Here is a 21065-nt window from a genome sequence, read left to right as displayed (position 1 = left end):
TAGTAGTGATGGGCAACAAGTCTTCTATGCGTGGGGGTGGTAGTAGTGATAAGCAATATACCCCCTGTGAGTGAGGGTGGTAGTAGTGATAAGCAACATACCCCCTATGAGTGGGTATGGTAGTAGTGATAAGCAACAAGTCCCCTATGAGTGTTGATAGGCAACATACCCCATATGAGTGGGGATGGTAGTAGTGATAAGCAACAAGTCCCCTATGAGTGGGGGTGGCAGTAGTGATAGGCAACATACCACTTATGAGTGGGGTGGTAGTAGTGATAGGCAACAAGTCCCCTATGAGTGGGGTGGTAGTAGTGATAAGCAACAAGTCCCCTATGTGTGGGGGTGGTCGTAGTGATAAGCAACATAACCCCTATGAGTGGGGGTGGTGGTAGTGATAAGAAACAAGTCCCCTATGACTGGGGGTGGTAGTAGTGATAAGCAACATATAACCTATGAGAGGGGTGGTAGTAGTGATAGGCAACAAGTACCCTATGAGTGGGAGTGGTAGTAGTGATAAGCAACACGTCTCCTATGAGTGGGGGTGGTAGTAGTGATAAGCAACACGTCCCCTATGAGTGGGGGTGGTAGTAGTGAGAAGCAACATAACCCCTAGGAGTGGGGGTGGTGGTAGTGATAGGAATCAAGTCCCCTATGAGTGGGGGTGGTAGTAGTGATAAGCAACAAGTCCCCTATGTGTGGGGGTGGTCGTAGTGATAAGCAACATAACCCCTATGAGTGGGGGTGGTGGTAGTGATAAGAAACAAGTCCCCTATGACTGGGGGTGGTAGTAGTGATAAGCAACATATCACCTATGAGTGGGGTGGTAGTAGTGATAGGCAACAAGTCCCCTATGAGTGGGGGTGGTAGTAGTGATAGGCAACAAGTCCCCTATGAGTGGGGGTGGTAGTAGTGATAAGCAACATGTCCCCTATGAGTGGGGGTGGTAGTAGTGATAAGCAACAAGTCCCCTATGAGTGGTGGTGGCAGTAGTGATAGGTAACATACCCCTTATTAGTGGGGTGGTAGTAGTGATAGGCAACACGTTCCCTATGAGTGGGGGTGGTAGTAGTGATAGGCAACAAGTCCCCTATGAGTGGGGGTGGTAGTAGTGATAAGCAACATATCACCTATGAGTGGGGATGGTGGTAGTGATAGGCAACATACCCCTTATGAGTGGGGTGGTAGTAGTGATAGGCAAAAAGTCCCCTATGAGTGTGGGTGGTAGTAGTGATAAGCAACAAGTCCCCTATGAGTGGGGGTGGCAGTAGTGATAGGCAACACGTCCCCTATGAGTGGTGGTGGTAATAGTAATAAGCAAAAAGTCCCCTATGAGTGGGGGTGGTAGTAGTGATAAGCAACAAGTCCCCTATGAGTAGGGTGGCAGTAGTGATAGGCAACATATCCAGATGAGTTGGGGTGGTAGTAGTGATAGGCAACAAGTCCCCTATGAGTGGGGGTGGCAGTAGTGATAGGCAACATATCCCTTATGAGTGGGGTGGTAGTAGTGATAGGCAACAAGTCCCCTATGAGTGGGCGTGGTAGTAGTGATTGGCAACAAGTCCCCTATGAGTGGGGGTGGTAGTAGTGATAAGCAACATATCACCTATGAGTGGGGATGGCAGTAGTGATAGGCAACATACCCCTTATGAGTGGGGTGATAGGCAACAAGTCCTCTATGAGTGGGGGAGGTAGTAGTGATAAGCAACATAACCCCTATGCGTGGGGGTGGTAGTAGTGATAAGCAACAAGTCCCCTATGAGTGGGGGTGGTAGAAGTGAGAAGCAACATCACCCCTATGAGTTGGGTGGTGGTAGTGATACGAATCAAGTCCCTTATGAGTGGGGGTAGTAGTAGTGATAAGCAACAAGTCCCCTATGAGTGGGGGTGGTAGTAGTAATAAGCAACAAGTCCCCTATGAGTGGGGGTGGTAGTAGTGATAAGCAACAAGTCCCCTATGAGTGGGGGTGACAGTAGTGATAGGCAACATATCCCCACGAGTTGGGGTGGTAGTAGTGATAGGAAACAAGTCCCCTATGAGTGGGGGTGGTAATAGTGATAAGCAACATACCCCCTATGACTGGACGTGGTATTTTTGATAAACAACAATTCCCCTGAGAGTGGGGGTGGCAGTAGTGATAAGCAACAAGTCCCATTTGAGTGGGGGTGGTAGTTGTGATAAGCAACATGCCCCCTATGAGTGGGGGTGGTAGTAGTGATAAGCAACAAGTCCCCTATGAGTGCGGGTGGTAGTAGTGATAAGCAACAAGTCCCCTATGAGTGGGGGTGGTAGTAGTGATAAGCAACATACCCCCTATGAGTGGGGGTGGTAGTAGTGATAGGTAACATACCCCATGAGTGGATGTGGTACTAGAGATGGGCAACAAGTCCCCTATGAGTGGGGGTGGTAGTAGTGATATGCAACATACCCCCACGAGTGGGTATAGTAGTAGTGATAAGCAACAAGTCCCCTGTGAGTGGGGGTGGTAGTAGTGATAAGCAACATACCCCCTATGACTGGAGGTGGTATTTTTGATAAAGAACAATTCCCCTGAGAGTGGGGGTGGCAGTAGTGATAAGCAACAAGTCCCCTTTGAGTGGGGGTGGTAGTAGTGATAAGCAACATACCCCCTATGAGTGGGCGTGATAGTAGTGATGGGCAACAAGTCCCCTATGAGTGGGGGTGGTAGTAGCGATAGGCAACATACCCCCACGAGTGGGGGTGGTAGTAGTGATAAGCAACAAGTCCCCTATGAGTGGGGGTGGTAGTAGTGATAAGCAACATACCCCCTATGAGTGGGGGTGGTAGTAGTGATAGGTAACATACCCCAAGAGTGGATGTGGTAGTAGTGATAAGCAACAAGTACCCTATGAGTGAGGGTAGTAGTAGTGATGGACAACAAGTCCCTTATGAGTGGGGCTGGTAGTAGTGATAAGCAACAAGTCCCCTTTGAGTGGGGGTGGTAGTAGTGATGGGCAACAAGTCTTCTATGAGTGGGGGTTGTAGTAGTGATAAGCAATATACCCCCTATGAGTTGGGGTGGTAGTAGTGATAAGCAACATACCCCCTATGAGTGGGGGTGGTAGTAGTGATAAGCAACAAGTTCCCTATGAGTGGGGGTGGTAGTGTTTATAGGCAACATACCCCATATGAGTGGGGATGGTAGTAGTGATAAGCAACAAGTCCCCTATGAGTGGGGGTGGTAGTAGTGATGAGCAACAAGTCCCCTATGAGTGGGAGTAGTAGTAGTGATAAGCAACATATCACCTATGAGTGGGGCGGTAGTAGTGATAGGCAACAAGTCCACTATGAGTGGGGGTGGTAGTAGTGATAGGCAACAAGTCCCCTATGAGTGGGGGTGGTAGTAGTGATAAGCAACATGTCCCCTATGAGTGGGGGTGGTAGTAGTGATAAGCAACAAGTCCCCTATGAGTGGTGGTGGCAGTAGTGATAGGTAACATACTCCTTATTAGTGGGGTGGTAGTAGTGATAGGCAACACGTCCCCTATGAGTGGGGGTGGTAGTAGTGATAGGCAACAAGTCCCCTATGAGTGGGGGTGGTAGTAGTGATAAGCAACATATCACCTATGAGTGGGGATGGTGGTAGTGATAGTCAACATACCCCTTATGAGTGGGGTGGTAGTAGTGATAGGCAAAAAGTCCCCTATGAGTGTGGGTGGTAGTAGTGATAAGCAACTAGTCCCCTATGAGTGGGGGTGGCAGTAGTGATAGGCAACACGTCCCCTATGAGAGGGGGTGGTAGTAGTAATAAGCAACAAGTCCCCTATGAGTGGGGGTGGTAGTAGTGATAATCAACAAGTCCCCTATGAGTAGGGTGGCAGTAGTGATAGGCAACATATCCAGATGAGTTGGGGTGGTAGTAGTGATAGGCAACAAGTCCCCTATGAGTGGGGGTGGCAGTAGTGATAGGCAACATATCCCTTATGAGTGGGGTGGTAGTAGTGATAGGCAACAAGTCCCCTATGAGTGGGCGTGGTAGTAGTGATTGGCAACAAGTCCCCTATGAGTGGGGGTGGTAGTAGTGATAAGCAACATATCACCTATGAGTGGGGATGGCAGTAGTGATAGGCAACATACCTCTTATGAGTGGGGTTGTAGTAGTGATAGGCAACAAGTCCTCTATGAGTGGGGTGGTAGTAGTGATAAGCAACATAACCCCTATGAGTGGGGGTGGTAGTAGTGATAAGCAACAAGTCCCCTATAAGTGGGGGTGGTAGTAGTGAGAAGCAACATCACCCCTATGAGTGGGGGTGGTGGTAGTGATACGAATCAAGTCCCCTATGAGTGGGGGTAGTAGTAGTGATAAGCAACAAGTCCCCTATGAGTGGGGGTGGTAGTAGTAATAAGCAACAAGTCCCCTATGAGTGGGGGTGGTAGTGGTGATAAGCAACAAGTCCCCTATGAGTGGGGGTGACAGTAGTGATAGGCAACATATCCCCATGAGTTGGGGTGGTAGTAGTGATAGGAAACAAGTCCCCTATGAATGGGGGTGGTAGTAGTGATAAGCAACATACCCCCTATGACTGGACGTGGTATTTTTGATAAACAACAATTCCCCTGAGAGTGGGGGTGGCAGTAGTGATAAGCAACAAGTCCCATTTGAGTGGGGGTGGTAGTAGTGATAAGCAACATGCCCCCTATGAGTGGGGGTGGTAGTAGTGATAAGCAACAAGTCCCCTATGAGTGGGGGTGGTAGTAGTGATAAGCAACAAGTCCCCTATGAGTGGGGGTGGTAGTAGTGATAAGCAACATACCCCCTATGAGTGGGGGTGGTAGTAGTGATAGGTAACATACCCCATGAGTGGATGTGGTAGTAGTGATGGGCAACAAGTCCCATATGAGTGGGGGTGGTAGTAGTGATATGCAACATACCCCCACGAGTGGGTATGGTAGTAGTGATAAGCAACAAGTCCCCTGTGAGTGGGGGTGGTAGTAGTGATAAGCAACATACCCCCTATGACTAGAGGTGGTATTTTTGATAAAGAACAATTCCCCTGAGAGCGGGGGTGGCAGTAGTGATAAGCAACAAGTCCCCTTTGAGTGGGGGTGGTAGTAGTGATAAGCAACATACCCCCTATGAGTGGGCGTGATAGTAGTGATGGGCAACAAGTCCCCTATGAGTGGGGGTGGTAGTAGCGATAGGCAACATACCCCAAGAGTGGATGTGGTAGTAGTGATAAGCAACAAGTACCCTATGAGTGAGGGTAGTAGTAGTGATGGACAACAAGTCCCTTATGAGTGGGGCTGGTAGTAGTGATAAGCAACAAGTCCCCTATGAGTGAGGGTGGTAGTAGTGATGGGCAACAAGTCTTCTATGAGTGGGGGTGGTAGTAGTGATAAGCAATATACCCCCTATGAGTGGGGGTGGTAGTAGTGATAAGCAACATACCCCCTATGAGTGGGTGTGGTAGTAGTGATAAGCAACAAGTCCCCTATGAGTGGGGGTGGTAGTGTTGATAGGCAACATACCCCATATGAGTGGGGATGGTAGTAGTGATAAGCAACAAGTTCCCTATGAGTGGGTGTGGTAGTAGTGATGAGCAACAAGTCCCCTATGAGTGGGAGTAGTAGTAGTGATAAGCAACATACCCCATATGAGTGGGGTGGTAGTAGCGATAAGCAACAAGTCCCTTGAGAGTGGGGGTGGTAGTAGTGATAAGCAATGGGGGTGGTAGTAGTGATAAGCAACATACCCCCTATGACTGGGGGTGGTAGTAGCGATAAGCAACAAGTCCCCTAGGAGTGGGGATGGTAGTAGTGATGGGTAACAAGAGGCCTATGAGTGGGGTTGGTAGTAGTGATAGGCAACATACCCCCACGAGTGGGTGTGGTAGTAGTGATAAGCAACAAGTCCCCTATGAGTGGGGGTGGTAGTAGTGATAAGCAACAAGTCCCCTGAGAGTGGGTGTGGCAGTAGTGATAAGCAACAAGTCCCCTATGAGTGGGGGTGGTAGTAGTGATAAGCAACATACCCCGTATGAGTGGGGGTGGTAGTAGTGATAAGCAACAAGTCCCCTATGAGTGGGGGTGGTAGTAGTGATGGGCAACAAGTCCCCTATGCGTGGGGTGGTAGTAGTGATAGGCAACATACCCCCACGAGTTGGGGTGGTAGTTTTGATAAGCAACAAGTCCCCTATGAGTGGGGGTAGTAGTAGTGATGGGCAAAAGTCCCCTATGAGTGGGGGTGGCAGTAGTGATAGGCAACATACCCCCTATGAGTGGGGGTGGTAGTAGTGAGAAGCAACAAGTCCCCTATGAGTGGGGGTGGTAGTAGTGATAAGCAACATACCCCCTATGAGTGGGGGTGGTAGTAGTGATAGGTAACATACCCCATAAGTGGATGTGGTAGTAGTGATAAGCAACAAGTCCCCTATGAGTGGGGGTAGTAGTAGTGATCGACAACAAGTCCCTTATGATTGGGTGTGGTAGTAGTGATAGGCAACACATCCCATATGAGTGGGGGTGGTAGTAGTGATAAGCAACAAGTCCCCTATGAGTGGGGTGGTAGTAGTGATGGGCAACATACCCCATAAGAGTGGGGATGATAGTAGTGATAAGCAACAAGTCCCCTATGGGTGGGGGTGGTAGTAGTGATTAGCAACATACCCCCTATGAGTGGGGGTGGTAGTAGTGATAGGCAACATACCCCCATGAGTGGGGGTGGTAGTGGTGATTAGCAATAAGTCCCCTATGAGTGGGGGTAGTAGTAGTGATGGGCAACAAGTCCCCTATGAGTGGGGGTGGCAGTAGTGATAGGCAACATACCCCCTATGAGTGGGGGTGGTAGTAGTGATAAGCAACAAGTCCCCTATGAGTGGGGGTGGTAGTAGTGATAAGCAACATACCCCATATGAGTGGGGATGTAGTAGTGATAAGCAACAAGTCCCCTATGAGTGGGGGTGGTAGTTGTGATGGGCAACAAGTCTCCTATGAGTGGGGGTGGTAGTAGTAATAAGCAACATACCCCATAAGAGTGGGGGTGATAGTAGTGATAAGCAATAAGTCCCCTATGAGTGGGCATGGTAGTAGTGATAGGCAAATACTCCATATGAGTGGGGGTGGTGGTAGTGATAAGAAACAAGTCAAGTCCCCTATGTGTGGGGGTGGTCGTAGTGATAAGCAACATATCATCTATGAGTGGGGATGGCAGTAGTGATAGGCAACATACCCCAGTAGTGATTAGCAACAAGTCCCCTAAGCATTGGGTTGTAGTAGTGATAGGCAACAAGTACCCAATGAGTGGGGCTGGTAGTAGTGATAGCCATGCAACCCCTACAGTGGCCTGTTGCTAGTGTACAGGATATGGACCTCCTGGGTGTGTGTGACATTTGGCGGGTACATGTCGTTTGTACGCGCCTGTTCCTGATCCAGTCATAGATGTACAGTACTTGTATGACCTGCGCGATGGGATTCATGATGTGTTTGTCTCGTACACGCTGCTTGTTGCTCCGTCTCGTACCTGTTGCTAGCTGATATTTCTCGTAGCCGTGGATTGTGTTCTGGCGCAAATCGTATCTGATATACAACTTTAGCGACCCGTTCAGCACGTAGGAAGTACGCATCGTACTTGTCCGCACGGAGAATGCAGTGAAAATGGTTGCATGCGACTTGATTGTGCGTTTATGGATCCCTCTTGTACGGAAATTGTGGATGGAGTCGGGGCGTACGTGTCGGTCGGGAATTTGGCACATTTTCGTATCTTACTTCTTCGCCCGGACAGTCCGGCTCCTGGAACGATTCGTTCATAAAGTAATGCTTCCGACAGCTGTCGGTGAGCTTTCTGACCGAGATCAGAATCGACCCCTTAGTTGTAAATATTATGAAGTATATATATTATATTTTATATGTTTATTTTTTTTTACATCATATGTATTACTTATAATTTTAAACATATTTTTAACTATGTTTATTTTAAATATATCTATTATTTACCATTATTTTTTAACTTAAAAAAACAATATTTTTAACAACGATATTTTTGATAATATTTTTGAGGGGATATTTTTGTACTTACCATAATGTAGATAGGTCTTCGATATTCTTGACACCAGTATTTCGGATCCAATATTTTTGACATCGATATTCTGTCAGTGATTCGAACTGAACACCTTTGTCTGACAAGAGTGTTAACTGGAAACCCTCACGTTCAAATAACTCTTCTATAAACTCAATCACTACACCAGACCCAACGGAATCAACCACCTTGATATCAGGCCAACAGGAAAACATATCAATACACCATCAAATAGTGATCCAGAGTCTTCAACTTCACAGGTCCCAAAATATCTATAGAAATGTCCGTCCACGAACCAGTAGCCTGTTCCCTAATGACCATGGGTTCCGTCCTGCACATCAATATCGTGTTACAACACGCACATTCAGAAAATTCATGCACTAACCTCTCAACATGTACATCTATGACAGGCCACCAATATGCTTCCCTCATTATTTTCTTTGTCTTGACAATGCCCATGTGCGAGGGGTGAGCACTCTTTACTAGCTTATCCCTTAGTGCAAGGGGTGCAACCAATTTACTACCACGCATGAGGAGACCATCCTCCACTGCCAGATCTTCCCTAACTCGCCAAAAGCCTTCGAGGACCTCTTCACAGTCCTACTTCTACTTTTTTTCGGCAGCTGAATGCCTTTGTGGAGGAGTCTGGGTTACTTCATCCAGCCCAGTCGGGCTTCAGAGCCTCCTTTAGCACGGAGACGGCCTTGGTGGAGGTGGTGAAAGCCATCAGGGAGTGTACGGACGGGGGCGGCAGAGCGGCACTAATTCTATTGGACCTCTCTGCCGCCTTTGATACAGTCCCTCACAAACTCCTCCTGGCTCGTCTCATGGATATCGGCCTCACCGGGGCGGTATGGTCTTGGCTAGAGTCTTTTTTGGACTCTCGCTACCAGCAAGTCTGGATGCCCCCGTACTCTTCTTCGGCCAGGCTTGTTCAGACTGGGGTCCCACAGGGCTCAACATTGAGCCCACTTCTTTTCAACATCTATATGACCCCGCTGATCTACCTGGCCGAGGAGCTGGGTGCAAAAATTATGGCCTACGCCGACGACACCCAGCTCCTGTTTACTTGGGGCAGCTCGTCATTAGAAACGGCTGCAGCACAAAAATGTCTGGCAGCGGTATTCACCTGGTTGGCCCGTGCCAAACTTAAATGTAACGAGGGAAAATCAGAGATTATACTATACGGCCAATTTCCAAGCCAATTCACTGAACTGGTTTGGCCTCCTGGTTTCCCCCGTCCCCTCTCCGAAGGTGGCCCTGCCAAGAACCTGGGCATCTGGATCAATGAAGATCTAAGGTTCTCTGACCAGATTAAGAGATTGAGGGGTGCCTGCTTTGGGACCCTCAGATCTCTCGGCAGATTTTTCCCTCTACTGCCTCAACCAGCCAAAGAGATGGTCGCTAGAGCCCTTATATTGTCCCGTTTGGACTATGCCAACGCGCTGTATTTGGGCTCACCCTCCTTTTTGATGAATAAGTTACAGCTTATTCAAAATGCGGCCGCGAGACTTCTGCTGGGCATCTCTAGACGCAACAGTATAAGACCTCATATGGCCACTCTCCATTGGCTGCTGTGGCCCAAAGAATTCAATTTAAGACTCTGGTTCTTACGCATCGAGCCCTTCATGATAATGGCCCCGCCTATCTCAGGAAAAGAGTGAGATTCCATGTCCCCAGTCGGCATCTTAGGTCAGCCTCCCAACGCCGGCTGACAATACCCCGCTTCCGGCGAACTAGATTGGGCGGTCAATCATTTGCGGTTAAAGCGGCCACTCTCTGGAATTCCCTTCCATTCACTCTTAGGGATACCAGAGATTTTAGCAGCTTTAAAAAACTTCTCAAAACCCTCCTTTTTAATAAAGCCTATTAGAATTGTTATGTTCTGCCGTGTGTCTTTTTTGACTTCGTTGTGGTTATGCTCCGCGCCAGGATACTCAAGAGTAGTTGTGCGCGTAATAAATACTCATATAACATAACAAAACTTCTCACACCAGTCACCTATGACCATGGTGAGGACTTTCTGCAAGTCTAAATCGTTCATGTGAGGTTCCCTCCACTCACTCTCAGAAATCAACCCTTCACTAATCACACATACATTAATGCCTTCCTCCAGTTCTTCACCTCCAAACCACTCAACATCATCTGTCATTTCACACTCCTCACCCCCGAGCCTTGACAGACAGTCTGCCAGGATATTATTGGAACCAGGTAAGTATGAGATGTCAAAGTCAAATTCTTGTAGATTCAAAACCATCTTCCGTATCCTATGGGAGACAAAGTCAATGCCTTTCTCGGAGAAGACGTACCTAAGAGGTTTGTGGTCAGTAAGATTTCTGAACCTTTTCCCCCACAAAATCTTTCTCAGCTTGCGCTCTGTCCAGAAAACACCCAGAGCGTCTTTTTCCACAACAGAATAGTAGCATTCAGCACCCTTCAAGGGCCTAGAGACTAAACAAATGACTTCATTCTCCCTATCAACCTTCTGCAAAAGAACTGCTCCTAACCCCTAGTCATGAGATAAGATACCTTTGTAGGTGCTTCATTCAGATGTTTGTTAATGCACTCAAACTCTTCCTCACGTCCCTTATACCAAACAAATGTGCTTCCCTTCTGGAGGAGAAACCTCAAACAAGAGGTTTTCCCTGCAAAGTTCAGAACAAACTTGTGACAAAATTCAGCCATGCCTAGAAACTTTACAAACTCTTCTTTGTTTAAAGGGATGCGCAAATTACAAAGGGTGTTTACCAATGAGTCATTGGATTTGATGCCTGCAGCGGACACAAAATGCCCTAGGTACTCTAATTCTTTGACATCAAATTTGCACTTGTCAGCAATAAGGGTGAGGTAAGCATCCCGTAACTTCTTCAATACTGACCTCAGCCTCCCATTATGCTCCTTAAGATCCACACCAAAGATGAGCACATCATCTTGGTACACCTGGACACCCTGAAGGCTTCCAAGAATGCCCTCCGTAAAACTGAGGCTGCATAAATCAGTCCCAAAGGCATTCTTAGAAATCTAAAGGGTGTTACAAAGGAGGTAAGGTCCTGGGAAGAGGAGTGAATGTTCTGAAGAGGAGTGTAGCCTGGCCTGGTGATAGGCGGAGGTCCAGTCCAAAGAAGAAAAATGCCTTGCCTCCTCAAGAGAACACAGCATTTTAGTTATGTTGTGTAAAGGGTAATGATCAACAATAACTGCTTTGTTGAGCTCCCACAAGCTGACACAAAGTCTGGCCTCCCCATTGGCTTTGCGGGCCATAACAACAGGAGACCCACTCCATTGCTTCAACTTCTTGAATGATATACTTGGCTAAGAGATTGTCTAATTCAACTTTCATGCTCTCCCTTACTAACAGAGGTGCATTCCTAACCTTAGCTGTCTTTGGAACAGCGTTAGATTTGACCTTTATCCGATGTATATAGTTTTTGAGACACACCCAGCTCACCAGAAAAGACCTCAGGGAATTCCTTGATCCAATCTCGATTAGCATTACTAACAACCCTAACTGGTGGTAAGTCATTTAGGCAGACAGAGGGATTCTCATTAGGATCAAGGCAGATATGTAGATCACATTGATGGGACCAACTTATGAGCGCTTCATCAAGACATAGATTTTACCAGGGATGACTCTCCCTTTGAAGTCAAGTGTGCCCCAGAGATAACCCAGCAACTCAATAGTCACTCCACCTTAACCTTTTGGTCTAATGTCTGGCTTCAACAGGGTGACCTTGCACGGCAGATAACGATCATGAAATGTTTTGGGGACTAGCGGTATCTTAGCCCCAGAGTCGTAGAGCATGCTCACGGGAGCATCATTGATCAAAACTACCTCCTGAGGGCCCTGTGACTGGGAGAATATTAATTCCTTCCAATTATTCTTCATAAACTTCAACTTCCCTGATTTTTTCATGCTTGTTGCCCGTTCTGCAGCTCTTTGAGACGTGACCTTTTCTCTCACAAGTTTTTCACATGGTCTTCCAGCCTGGGCGGTCTCTAAAGTTGGTCATTTGGCTAGGGTTGCCACACCTGAAGCACTTCACCTGAAAATTCTTTGTGTTAAAGGGCTTTGAAGTGGAGCTCGATTTGTGTTTAACAAATCTACCCACCACCACCTTGACATCAATGTTCTCCTTTTTATCACCTAAACTGTCTTTGGGTAAAATATCAACACATGGTTTTGAATGCTAGTGACTTTTGGCTATGGTCAGCACTTCTTGAAGCAATGGCTTTTCTTTTTGCCACAGGGCGTCTCTCGTTTTGTCGAAGGCGCATCCCAACATGAACTGATATCTTAAGCGCTCCTCTAAGCTGCACCAAAATTGCACGTGGAAGCCAATTTGCGCAAGGTAGTCATGTACTGTTCGACTGACTCATCCTGCCTTTGCATCCTTCTCCCAAAAAGATATCGTTCAAGGACAGTACTCACTTTGGGGAGGTAGTGAATGTCCAACTTTTTGAAGCAGATCTCGTATTCATTAAGAATGGCAGAGTCACTATCAGAGAGTTCAGGAAGGTGTTCAAAGAATTCTTGTCCCTCAGAGCCCAAACAATGCATTAACAATGAGGCTTTCCTCTCTGCACTTAAGGAAGTGCAACAGACACAAGAATAATGTGTGAAAACCTTCTTTCACTTCAGCCACGAGAGAGAAGGAACTCCTGGAGATGTCAACAAGAAGGGAGGGGCAGTGACATTATGTATGAGGTACGTACTATGTTTTGACCTAGTTACTACTTAAGGGTAAACTTCAGTGATCTGCTTACAGTGCGCAATATCCACAAGCCTTATAAACTGTGCGCATTAGCGAAACTGCGTGCAACTTCAGCAATTAAAATGTTGGCCAATGCGCACAATCCAAGAAACTGTATTTGCTGTGCGCATCAGCAGAACCATCAGCCCGATTACTGATGGCACATATTTATACAGGGAGGAGTCACTTTAGTCTGGTGCTCAATTACATGTATAGATGTGAGTCTGGTGGTGCCTGATAACTGAAAGGCACACATTTGTTTACATACAATTTCATATATGTCTCATTTATTATTCCTATTACAGCGCCTTCTACCTTGAGAAGGCCCATCCTAGACCAGTGTGAGGACAAAACCCACACCGACAAATGAGCGACCTGAAGCGTAATAATGAGAAAAAGTATCTGGAGGATTGCTGCAAATTAAAGTAAATGAAAAAAAATGAATAGAGAACTACATAACAACAGATGTGTGACCTGGAAGCCAATTGTTTCTCAATATAGTCCTAGTTTGTGATTACCTTATAGTGCTCACATTATCATCGGCGCTAGAAGAGATGGGAGCCTGGGTTGTCTTGTCACAGAAGCTCATTTACATACAAAGGGGGTGACAGCCTGTTCACAACGCACAGCACATCTTGTTTACGTAAAGTGCTAGTACACAGAACAGGTTAAAGTCTTGTGTCTCATTTTTTCATTTTCTTTAATATATCCTGCACCTTGCTCTGTTCTTCTCTTTCTCTCATTTCAATTCATCATAAATTACTCAAATTCACTATTGCTTTATCAGCACGGCACAAGTCGGAGGGTAGCCACAGTTTGAAGTGGTCCCCCCACTATTATCTAGAAACGGGACTCAGTTCCACCTAGCTCCTTAGCCTGCAACTGGTAATTGTTACTTTGTGTCACAGCACTGCAGACACAGGCCTCTGAGTGTTTGTTTGTGTGAGTGGCGCAAGAGAGGAATAGAGAACTTGACAAAATTTGTCCTTCTATTGCTTAATACATTGTAAATTTGAAACACTTTGGGGTTTAGGGGCTGGATAAAGAAACAAGCGCAAATTAAAAGCACATTTTATTTATTTGCTGAAAACTGTTTAAAAATGTAATTTCCAAGTTCCACATATCTGTTTAAATATATTCACACTTTCAGTCATTTCCGAGTTTAGTTACAAACTAATAGTGGGCAAAACACATGATGTATAAAAACTGAAACCAAAAACTTATTTTTACATTATTTTATGTTTCTTGTTTATTGTTTTTAAAACAGGCCGTCAACCTTTCACGTGAAAATTATTATAAGGGCCTGACATCACTTCTTGTGATGTCACTACATGTGACGTCACTGTGATTTGCATATGATAATGGGCTCCTTCACTATTTTCCTTACTTATGCCCTGTTTATTGGCTTGACATGGGTCTATAGGTATTAAAAATAAACATTAAACTCACAGGTGTTCAGCCCATTTCCCTGGTGATGTCACACATTGGCATGTATTCGGCTGTTTCTTCTATTTTTAGATGAGTATAAATAACATACCGTTCCCCCTCCTTCCACTTTGTTCTTTTTTCCCCCTTTCTTTGTCACTCTCGCTCTCTTTATCTCTCCCCCTCTCTATCTCCCACACACTCCTGTTAGCTTTAGCTTCATGAATGTCACTGCCACTTCTGGCATTCATACAACAAATCCTTCAGAACATTTGAGGACAAGGGACAATCAAGTAAGGAAGATGAGTTGCTGGGAGTGCAACTGATTGTCCTGGCACATATATGCTTTTGATGTGTGATTTCGCTATTTCACCACATTCTTCAAACAGAGTCTACTGCTTACAATGGCTCAATTCTGGTAAAAAGTAGAGTTTGGCACGTCACAAAATGAATAGGGTGAGCCAAGTCGGAGAGGAGCCACGGGTCGCACTTAGTTATAAGGCCCAAGGCACGAGCTGATCCATCAACCGATAACAGAGTGTAAAAGATGCAGCAAACATTACTTAAAAACAAGGTATATGCTCTTTTATATCTCAAAACAGGTTATTTCTTGAACACCTGTGTTTTGCTTTAGTTCATTACACATACTGCAGTGGCATTTGTTAATAGTAATATCTACATTTTACCAATGAAGTTTCCCATCTCAACAGACACTTTTATAATTCTGTAAATACTGTTATCTGTTTTCCTTCTTTACTGCGAGTCCGGTCTTCTATCATCCGGCATTTCAATGTCCCACATAATTTGAATTTAATCTTTTTCCGTAATTAATTCCTCTCACAATAACTGCACTGTTCAGCTCTTGTCTATGTCCTCAGATGGGTCAATATTATTTTTGATGTTCTTAAGTTCTTTCCGGAGTCTCTGTGTTCGCTGATGTGTTTGGAGGTTTGATAAGTGACTAAAGCTCTTCCCACATTCACTGCCGTTGAATAGTTTTCCCCCGTGTGTGTTCGATGATGTCTTTGTAGGTGTGATAATTGACTAAAGCACTTTGCACATTCACAGCACTTGAATGGTTTTTCTCCTGTGTGAGTTCGCTGATGAATCCTTAATGCTGAAGAGCTGCGAAAACTACTGTCACATTCACTGCAATGATAGGGTTTTTCCACTGTGTGTGTTCGCTGATGTGTTTGGAGGTTTGATAAGTGACGAAAGCTCTTCCCACATTCCCTGCAGTTGAATGGTTTCTCCCCCGTGTGTGTTCGCTGATGATTTTGGAGGCTTGATAATTGACTAAAGCTCTTTAGACATTCATTGCACTTGAATGGTTTTTCCCCTGTGTGAGTTCGCTCATGACACCTTAATGCTGAAGAGAAGTGAAAACTACTGTCACATTCACTACAATGATAGGGTTTTTCCCCCTTGTGTGTTCGCTGATGACTTTTTAGGTCTGATAACCGACTAAAGCACTTTGCACAGTCACTGCACTTGAATGGTTTTAGCCCTGTGTGTGTTCGCTGATGACTTTGTAGCACTGATAATCGACTAAAGCTCTTTAGACATGCATTGCACTTGAATGGTTTTTCTCCTGTGTGAGTTCGCTGATGATACCTTAATGCTGAAGAGTCACTAAAACTACTGTCACATTCACTACAATGATAGGGTTTTTCCCCTGTGTGTGTTCGCTGATGTGTTTGGAGGTTTGATAAGTGACTAAAGCACTTTGCACATTCACTGCACTTGAATGGTTTTTCTCCTGTGTGTGTTCGCTGATGAATCCTTAATGTTGAGTAACGACTAAAAATCATTTGACATTCATTGCAAGGGTATGGTTTTTCCCCTGTGTGTGTTCGCAGATGGGTTTGTAGATTTTCTAATCGATTACAGCTCTTCTCACATTCACTGCACTGGTATGGTTTTTCCTTCGAGTGTATTCGCTGATGTCTTTGTAGGTGATCTAATCGACTAAAGCTCTTCCCACATTCACTGCATTTAAATGGCTTTTCTCCTGTGTGTGTTCGCAGATGCTTTTGTAGGTGTGATGACTTACTGAAGCACTTTGCACATTCACTGCATTTGAATTTTTTTTCTCCTATGTGGTTCCACAGATGGCTTTTTAGGTGTGACGAGAAAGTAAAACACTTTGCACATTCACTGCACTTGACTGGTGTTTCCCTTGTGTGTGTTTGTTGATGTGTTTGGAGGTTTGATAACCGACTAAAGCTCTTCACACATTCACTGCATTTAAAAGACTTTTCCCCTATGTGTGTTTGATTATGTCTTTGAAGGTGTGATAACTGACTAAAGCCCTTTACACATTCGCTGCACTTGAATGGTGTTTGTCCTGTGTACGTGTGCAGATGAAGCTTGAGTTGTGATGACAAACTAAAGCTTTTGCTGCATGTGTATGATTCTTCTTTCTTGGTTAGCGTCTGTGGGTCGGGTATATATTTGTCTACATCACATGACTGTATTTCCTGATGGGCCAACATGGCTGTTAAAGCACTTGTGTTTTTCTCACACACTTTATATGTGTGCAGTATTTTGCAAGTTTGAATTCTGTTTTAACAATAAAATACAATAGCCACAAATATTTGCCACACACCTAATACGTAGAATGTCTCTTTGTAGGCGATTGTGCCTTTAGATTGGATTATGGCTGTGCACCCTTGCATGTAAAGATGTATATTCCTTCTGGCCAGTGCAAATTTGCACAGTCTGTTGTATTGTAGATAGAAGAGCTCCTCTTTCCATTACCCGTCAGTTGTCTGGCTCCGCTCTGTTGTGCTTTTCTCTGGTTACTGTGGTTTGGCCAGAAAGAGCTTACAATTCACCTAGAGCACAGAATGATGGCTTGTCTTCATTTTAATTATCAAGCGGGGGGTGGATCACTTGTCCTGCTGAACCCGGATTAATCGGTATTAGTTGCGTCCCTTGGTAAAAGAACCCTCATGCCTTCGAGTTGATCAATGTGAAGAAGCGGTATATCTTGTTTCTCCGCTATGGCACTCGGGTATCTGCATAATCATCGGTGTTTTTTGTATGCAGCCTCCACCAGGAGGTTTAGTTGATCCAAGGTTGTGCAGTAGTGTCCAGTGATAGTGGTAGTGGTGATAGTTAAAATAACACTGAATCCAGAGAACGTATTTTATTAGTCTAGGTTCAGAGTTAGTGAAGTTGAAAAACTTTTTAGTATGCGTAATGGGAATATTAGGATTCTCTACGCTACTTGTTTTCGTGCTTGTAAAAAGGTCGACATGTTTCAGCCCTTTTGTCAATAGATCAGTGGGCTTTCTTCAGGACCAGGGTGTACGTGTGTGAAGGAGATAACTTTATTCCTTCCTTTCAGAGTTACACTTTTGGTGCCTATAAAAATAAAAAAATTTACCTTGGAATTAGAGGAACGTCTTATCTTTTTGTGAATACAACCTATATGTGAATGGTTAAAAAATGATATACATCGCCTGCCGCTAGCTTGCCAGCGCTGCCACTTTAGGAAACCACATACTCTTATCTAGCCATCACAAGCTAAGTTTTTCTCAGTGTACATTATATCAACTTACTGTTAGTTCTTGAATGATTAATTGTCAGTATCAATTCTACAGGTGTTCTTATTCATCTTATAGCTATATTCCTCTAGTTGTTATAGAGCTCAGAAATATTATTTTTGAGGTGAATGACCAAACGATACAGTAAATCTATGGGACTCCCATACACTTCGCCTTCTGTTCCTTTATTCAGTTGTTATTGACCTTTGTCACCCTACACAGTTATATCTAACATCTAATAGTGGTAATATAAAGAGTTTCTTAACTCCTATTAATATATGCTTGTTTAGCCCGTGTTGGTCCTAATTTTAAATAAGGTAAACTTAAGGGGTGGGGTTAAATGTCGGGGCGTTAAACTTTGAATCTTTCCTCTTATTATTAACTTTGACCATAGCAACATAGTCTGTCTTCATTTACCACGAAGAATTCGACAATGAAAAGGGTGCCGTCATGCCGAGAAACCCTACCGGGTCTCCATCGGCAGAGTCAGCACAAGCAGCGCGTGACGGACCGCGAGGTAAAGAACAGCGCAAAGGACGCTCGCAATCAGATAAGTACCTTAACAATTCCAAACTATAGCTCTTATCGCCTCCCTCTCTCCCCAATTGTAGTGAAAGGCCGTCAAAGTGACTCTATGGGCACCCGAGGAAGCACGTAATGAAACGTGAGGAGGTAGGTGCAATGTTAGAAAATCATCAGAAAGGCTATAACAAACATACAAAGTTTAACGCCCCGAAATTTAACCCCACCCCTTAAGTTTACCTTATTTAAAATTAGGACCAACACGGGCTAAACAAGCATATATTAATAGGAGTTAATAAACTCTTTATATTACCACTATTAGATGTTAGATATAACTGTGTAGGGTGACAGAGGTCAATAACAACTGAATAAAGGAACAGAAGGCGAAGTGTATGGGAGTCCCATAGATTTACTGTATCGTCTGGTCATTCACCTCAAAAATAATATTTCTGAGCTCTATAACAACTAGAGGAATATAGCTAAAGATGAATAAGAACACCTGTAGAATTGATACTGACAATTAATCATTCAAGAACTAACAGTAAGTTGATATAATGTACACTGAGAAAAACTTAGCTTGTGATGGCTAGATAAGAGTATGTGGTTTCCTAAAGTGGCAGCGCTGGCAAGCTAGCGGTAGGCGATGTATATAATTTTTTAACCATTCACATATAGGTTGTATTCACAAAAAGATAAGATGTTCCTCTAATTCCAAGGTAACATTTTTTATTTTTATAGGCACCAAAAGTGTAACTCTGAAAGGAAGGAATAAAGTTATCTCCTTCACACACGTACACCCTGGTCCTGAAGAAAGCCCACTGATCTATTGACAAAAGGGCTGAAACATGTCGACCTTTTTACAAGCACGAAAACAAGTAGCGTAGAGAATCCTAATATTCCCATTACGCATACTAAAAAGTTTTTCAACTTCACTAACTCTGAACCTAGACTAATAAAATACGTTCTCTGGATTCCGTGTTATTTTAACTATCACCACATCCACTATCACTGGACACTACTGCACAACCTTGGATCAACTAAACCTCCTGGTGGAGGCTGCATACAAAAAAACCCGATGATTATGCAGATACCCGAGTGCCATAGCGGAGAAACAAGATATACCGCTTCTTCACGTTGATCAACTCGAGGGCATGAGGGTTCTTTTACCAAGGGACGCAACGAATACCGATTAATCCGGGTTCAGCAGGACAAGTGATCCACCCCCCTCTTGATAATTAATGTTAACACAAGGAAACTGGATGGGTCAGAGAATGTCCTTCTCCCTACATTGATCACAAATTGTCTTCATTTTAGAAAATAGAGCACTGTGGTAATCACATCATACCGATACATTGATCAAAGTTAGTATTTGACCCTTGTTTATACAGGAGGTGGTTTGTTATTGTTGTTGCCTTGATTTTCCTATGGTCATTTATTCGTCTTTTGGCGTGGAGGTGCACAGCTCAGACTCTTACAATCACTGAAATGCCCTTGATGCTTCATCCGGGATCTGTCAGTTTGTGTGCAGGTTCCTCTGTCGCCGACTGCTCCGATGTTTTCCTGAATACTGGAGCTCAATATTTCTGCTATTATTGAAGATTTACAGCATTCGCTTCATTATTGATGGTCAATTCATACATTCAAGGCTTGTTTTCTGTTGGATGTAAAGATATTTAAAATTACTAAATTGAAACAAAATGGAATGAGAATTCACAATATTTAACTGGTTGTAAAAGACATTTCTGGGGAGATTTACCAAATCTCCACGCAATGCGGCGCTGCGTGACAGGGAGGGAGCAGGAGAGCACCATATTTTTAAAGATATGTCTCTCTCCTTCCCTTTCCCTTGCGCCGGCACTGAATACAGCGGCCCTGCGCCATGCACACACCTTAGCACCAGAGCGCTAGGGTGTTTGTGTGTGAGTCCAGCATAGGTTTTGTACAGGAAGGACACCCTTGCTGTACAAAATACTATGCCTAGACATGAGGGAAACCTTTTCCAACTTTGTATGATTGTTACATAGTGCAGCACGCATGCAAAGTCAGAAAAGGAAGGAGAAATGAAAGCATTTCTCCTTCCAAGCGCCTAGTTTAAAAGGGCGCAGTTTTTTCACGCTAAACCCAATCTACTGTATTTGGTAAATTTAGTTTAGCGTGAGAAACAATGGGTGGTTGCACGGGAACGCCCATGCCCCACCATTGGCAGGCCCCAAGGTGCAAAGTAACGCGAAGCAGTGCAATGCGATGCCTCACATTACTTTTACGCTATTTGCTGGAAAGAAAATTAGGAAAAAAAGATTTTGCACTCTTTTGTGCCACTTTTGTGATGCAAACGCGACGCAAAATCTTAGTAAATCGCCTCCTTCTTCTTTACTACCTTTGAAACTTAGTAGGGAATATTTCATCATACACAAATATTTAACTGAAAGTTCTGGTGATCAGGTGACATCTTATTAATGTCTGAAAACGAGGTGATTTAACAGTGTTCACTGAGTAACTTAGCAAAGTAAGGGTGCTCGGAGCTCCCAAGTGCTTAGGGTTTTGCTTAAGATAGATGCATACGGTCAAGATTTAATTCAAACAACAATAGAATTTAGAAAAAGAGATGGACCGGGCTGGGCTGCAAAATTTCCAGTAACTCTTTACGAAGTATACAACGAAAGTAACTCCATTCACACACTTCTTATTTCTTTTCTATTCACTTAAGATCATCTCAAATACCAACTCCTGTCTTTACCTTGCTGTTCATAGGTCACCTTTGACACTTTCAACAGCTCCCTTGG

At 44.4% G+C, this 21065-nt stretch overlaps 1 protein-coding gene across 1 annotated transcript in view; it reads right to left on the bottom strand.

Moving 5' to 3' along the window:
• The window catches only part of LOC144806059 (uncharacterized), a 108719-nt gene extending 91962 nt beyond the window's left edge, over positions 1-16757 (bottom strand). Inside the window, exons 1-2 of the mRNA XM_078672507.1 lie at positions 15127-16757; positions 10782-11054 (exon numbers count right to left, since the gene is read on the bottom strand). Of these exons, the coding sequence (XP_078528633.1) occupies positions 10782-11054; positions 15127-16704 (1851 nt within the window). The 5' untranslated portion in view covers positions 16705-16757. The remainder of the gene's footprint in view (positions 1-10781; positions 11055-15126) is intronic.
• Positions 16758-21065: the final 4308 nt, after the last annotated feature.

This window comes from Lissotriton helveticus (genome assembly GCF_964261635.1).
Source record: "Lissotriton helveticus chromosome 1_1 unlocalized genomic scaffold, aLisHel1.1 SUPER_1_unloc_42, whole genome shotgun sequence".
In the NCBI taxonomy this organism is placed as follows: domain Eukaryota; kingdom Metazoa; phylum Chordata; class Amphibia; order Caudata; family Salamandridae; genus Lissotriton; species Lissotriton helveticus.
The sequence above is the reverse complement of the archived record's forward strand: the minus strand, read 5'-3'. Positions and strand labels throughout refer to the sequence as shown.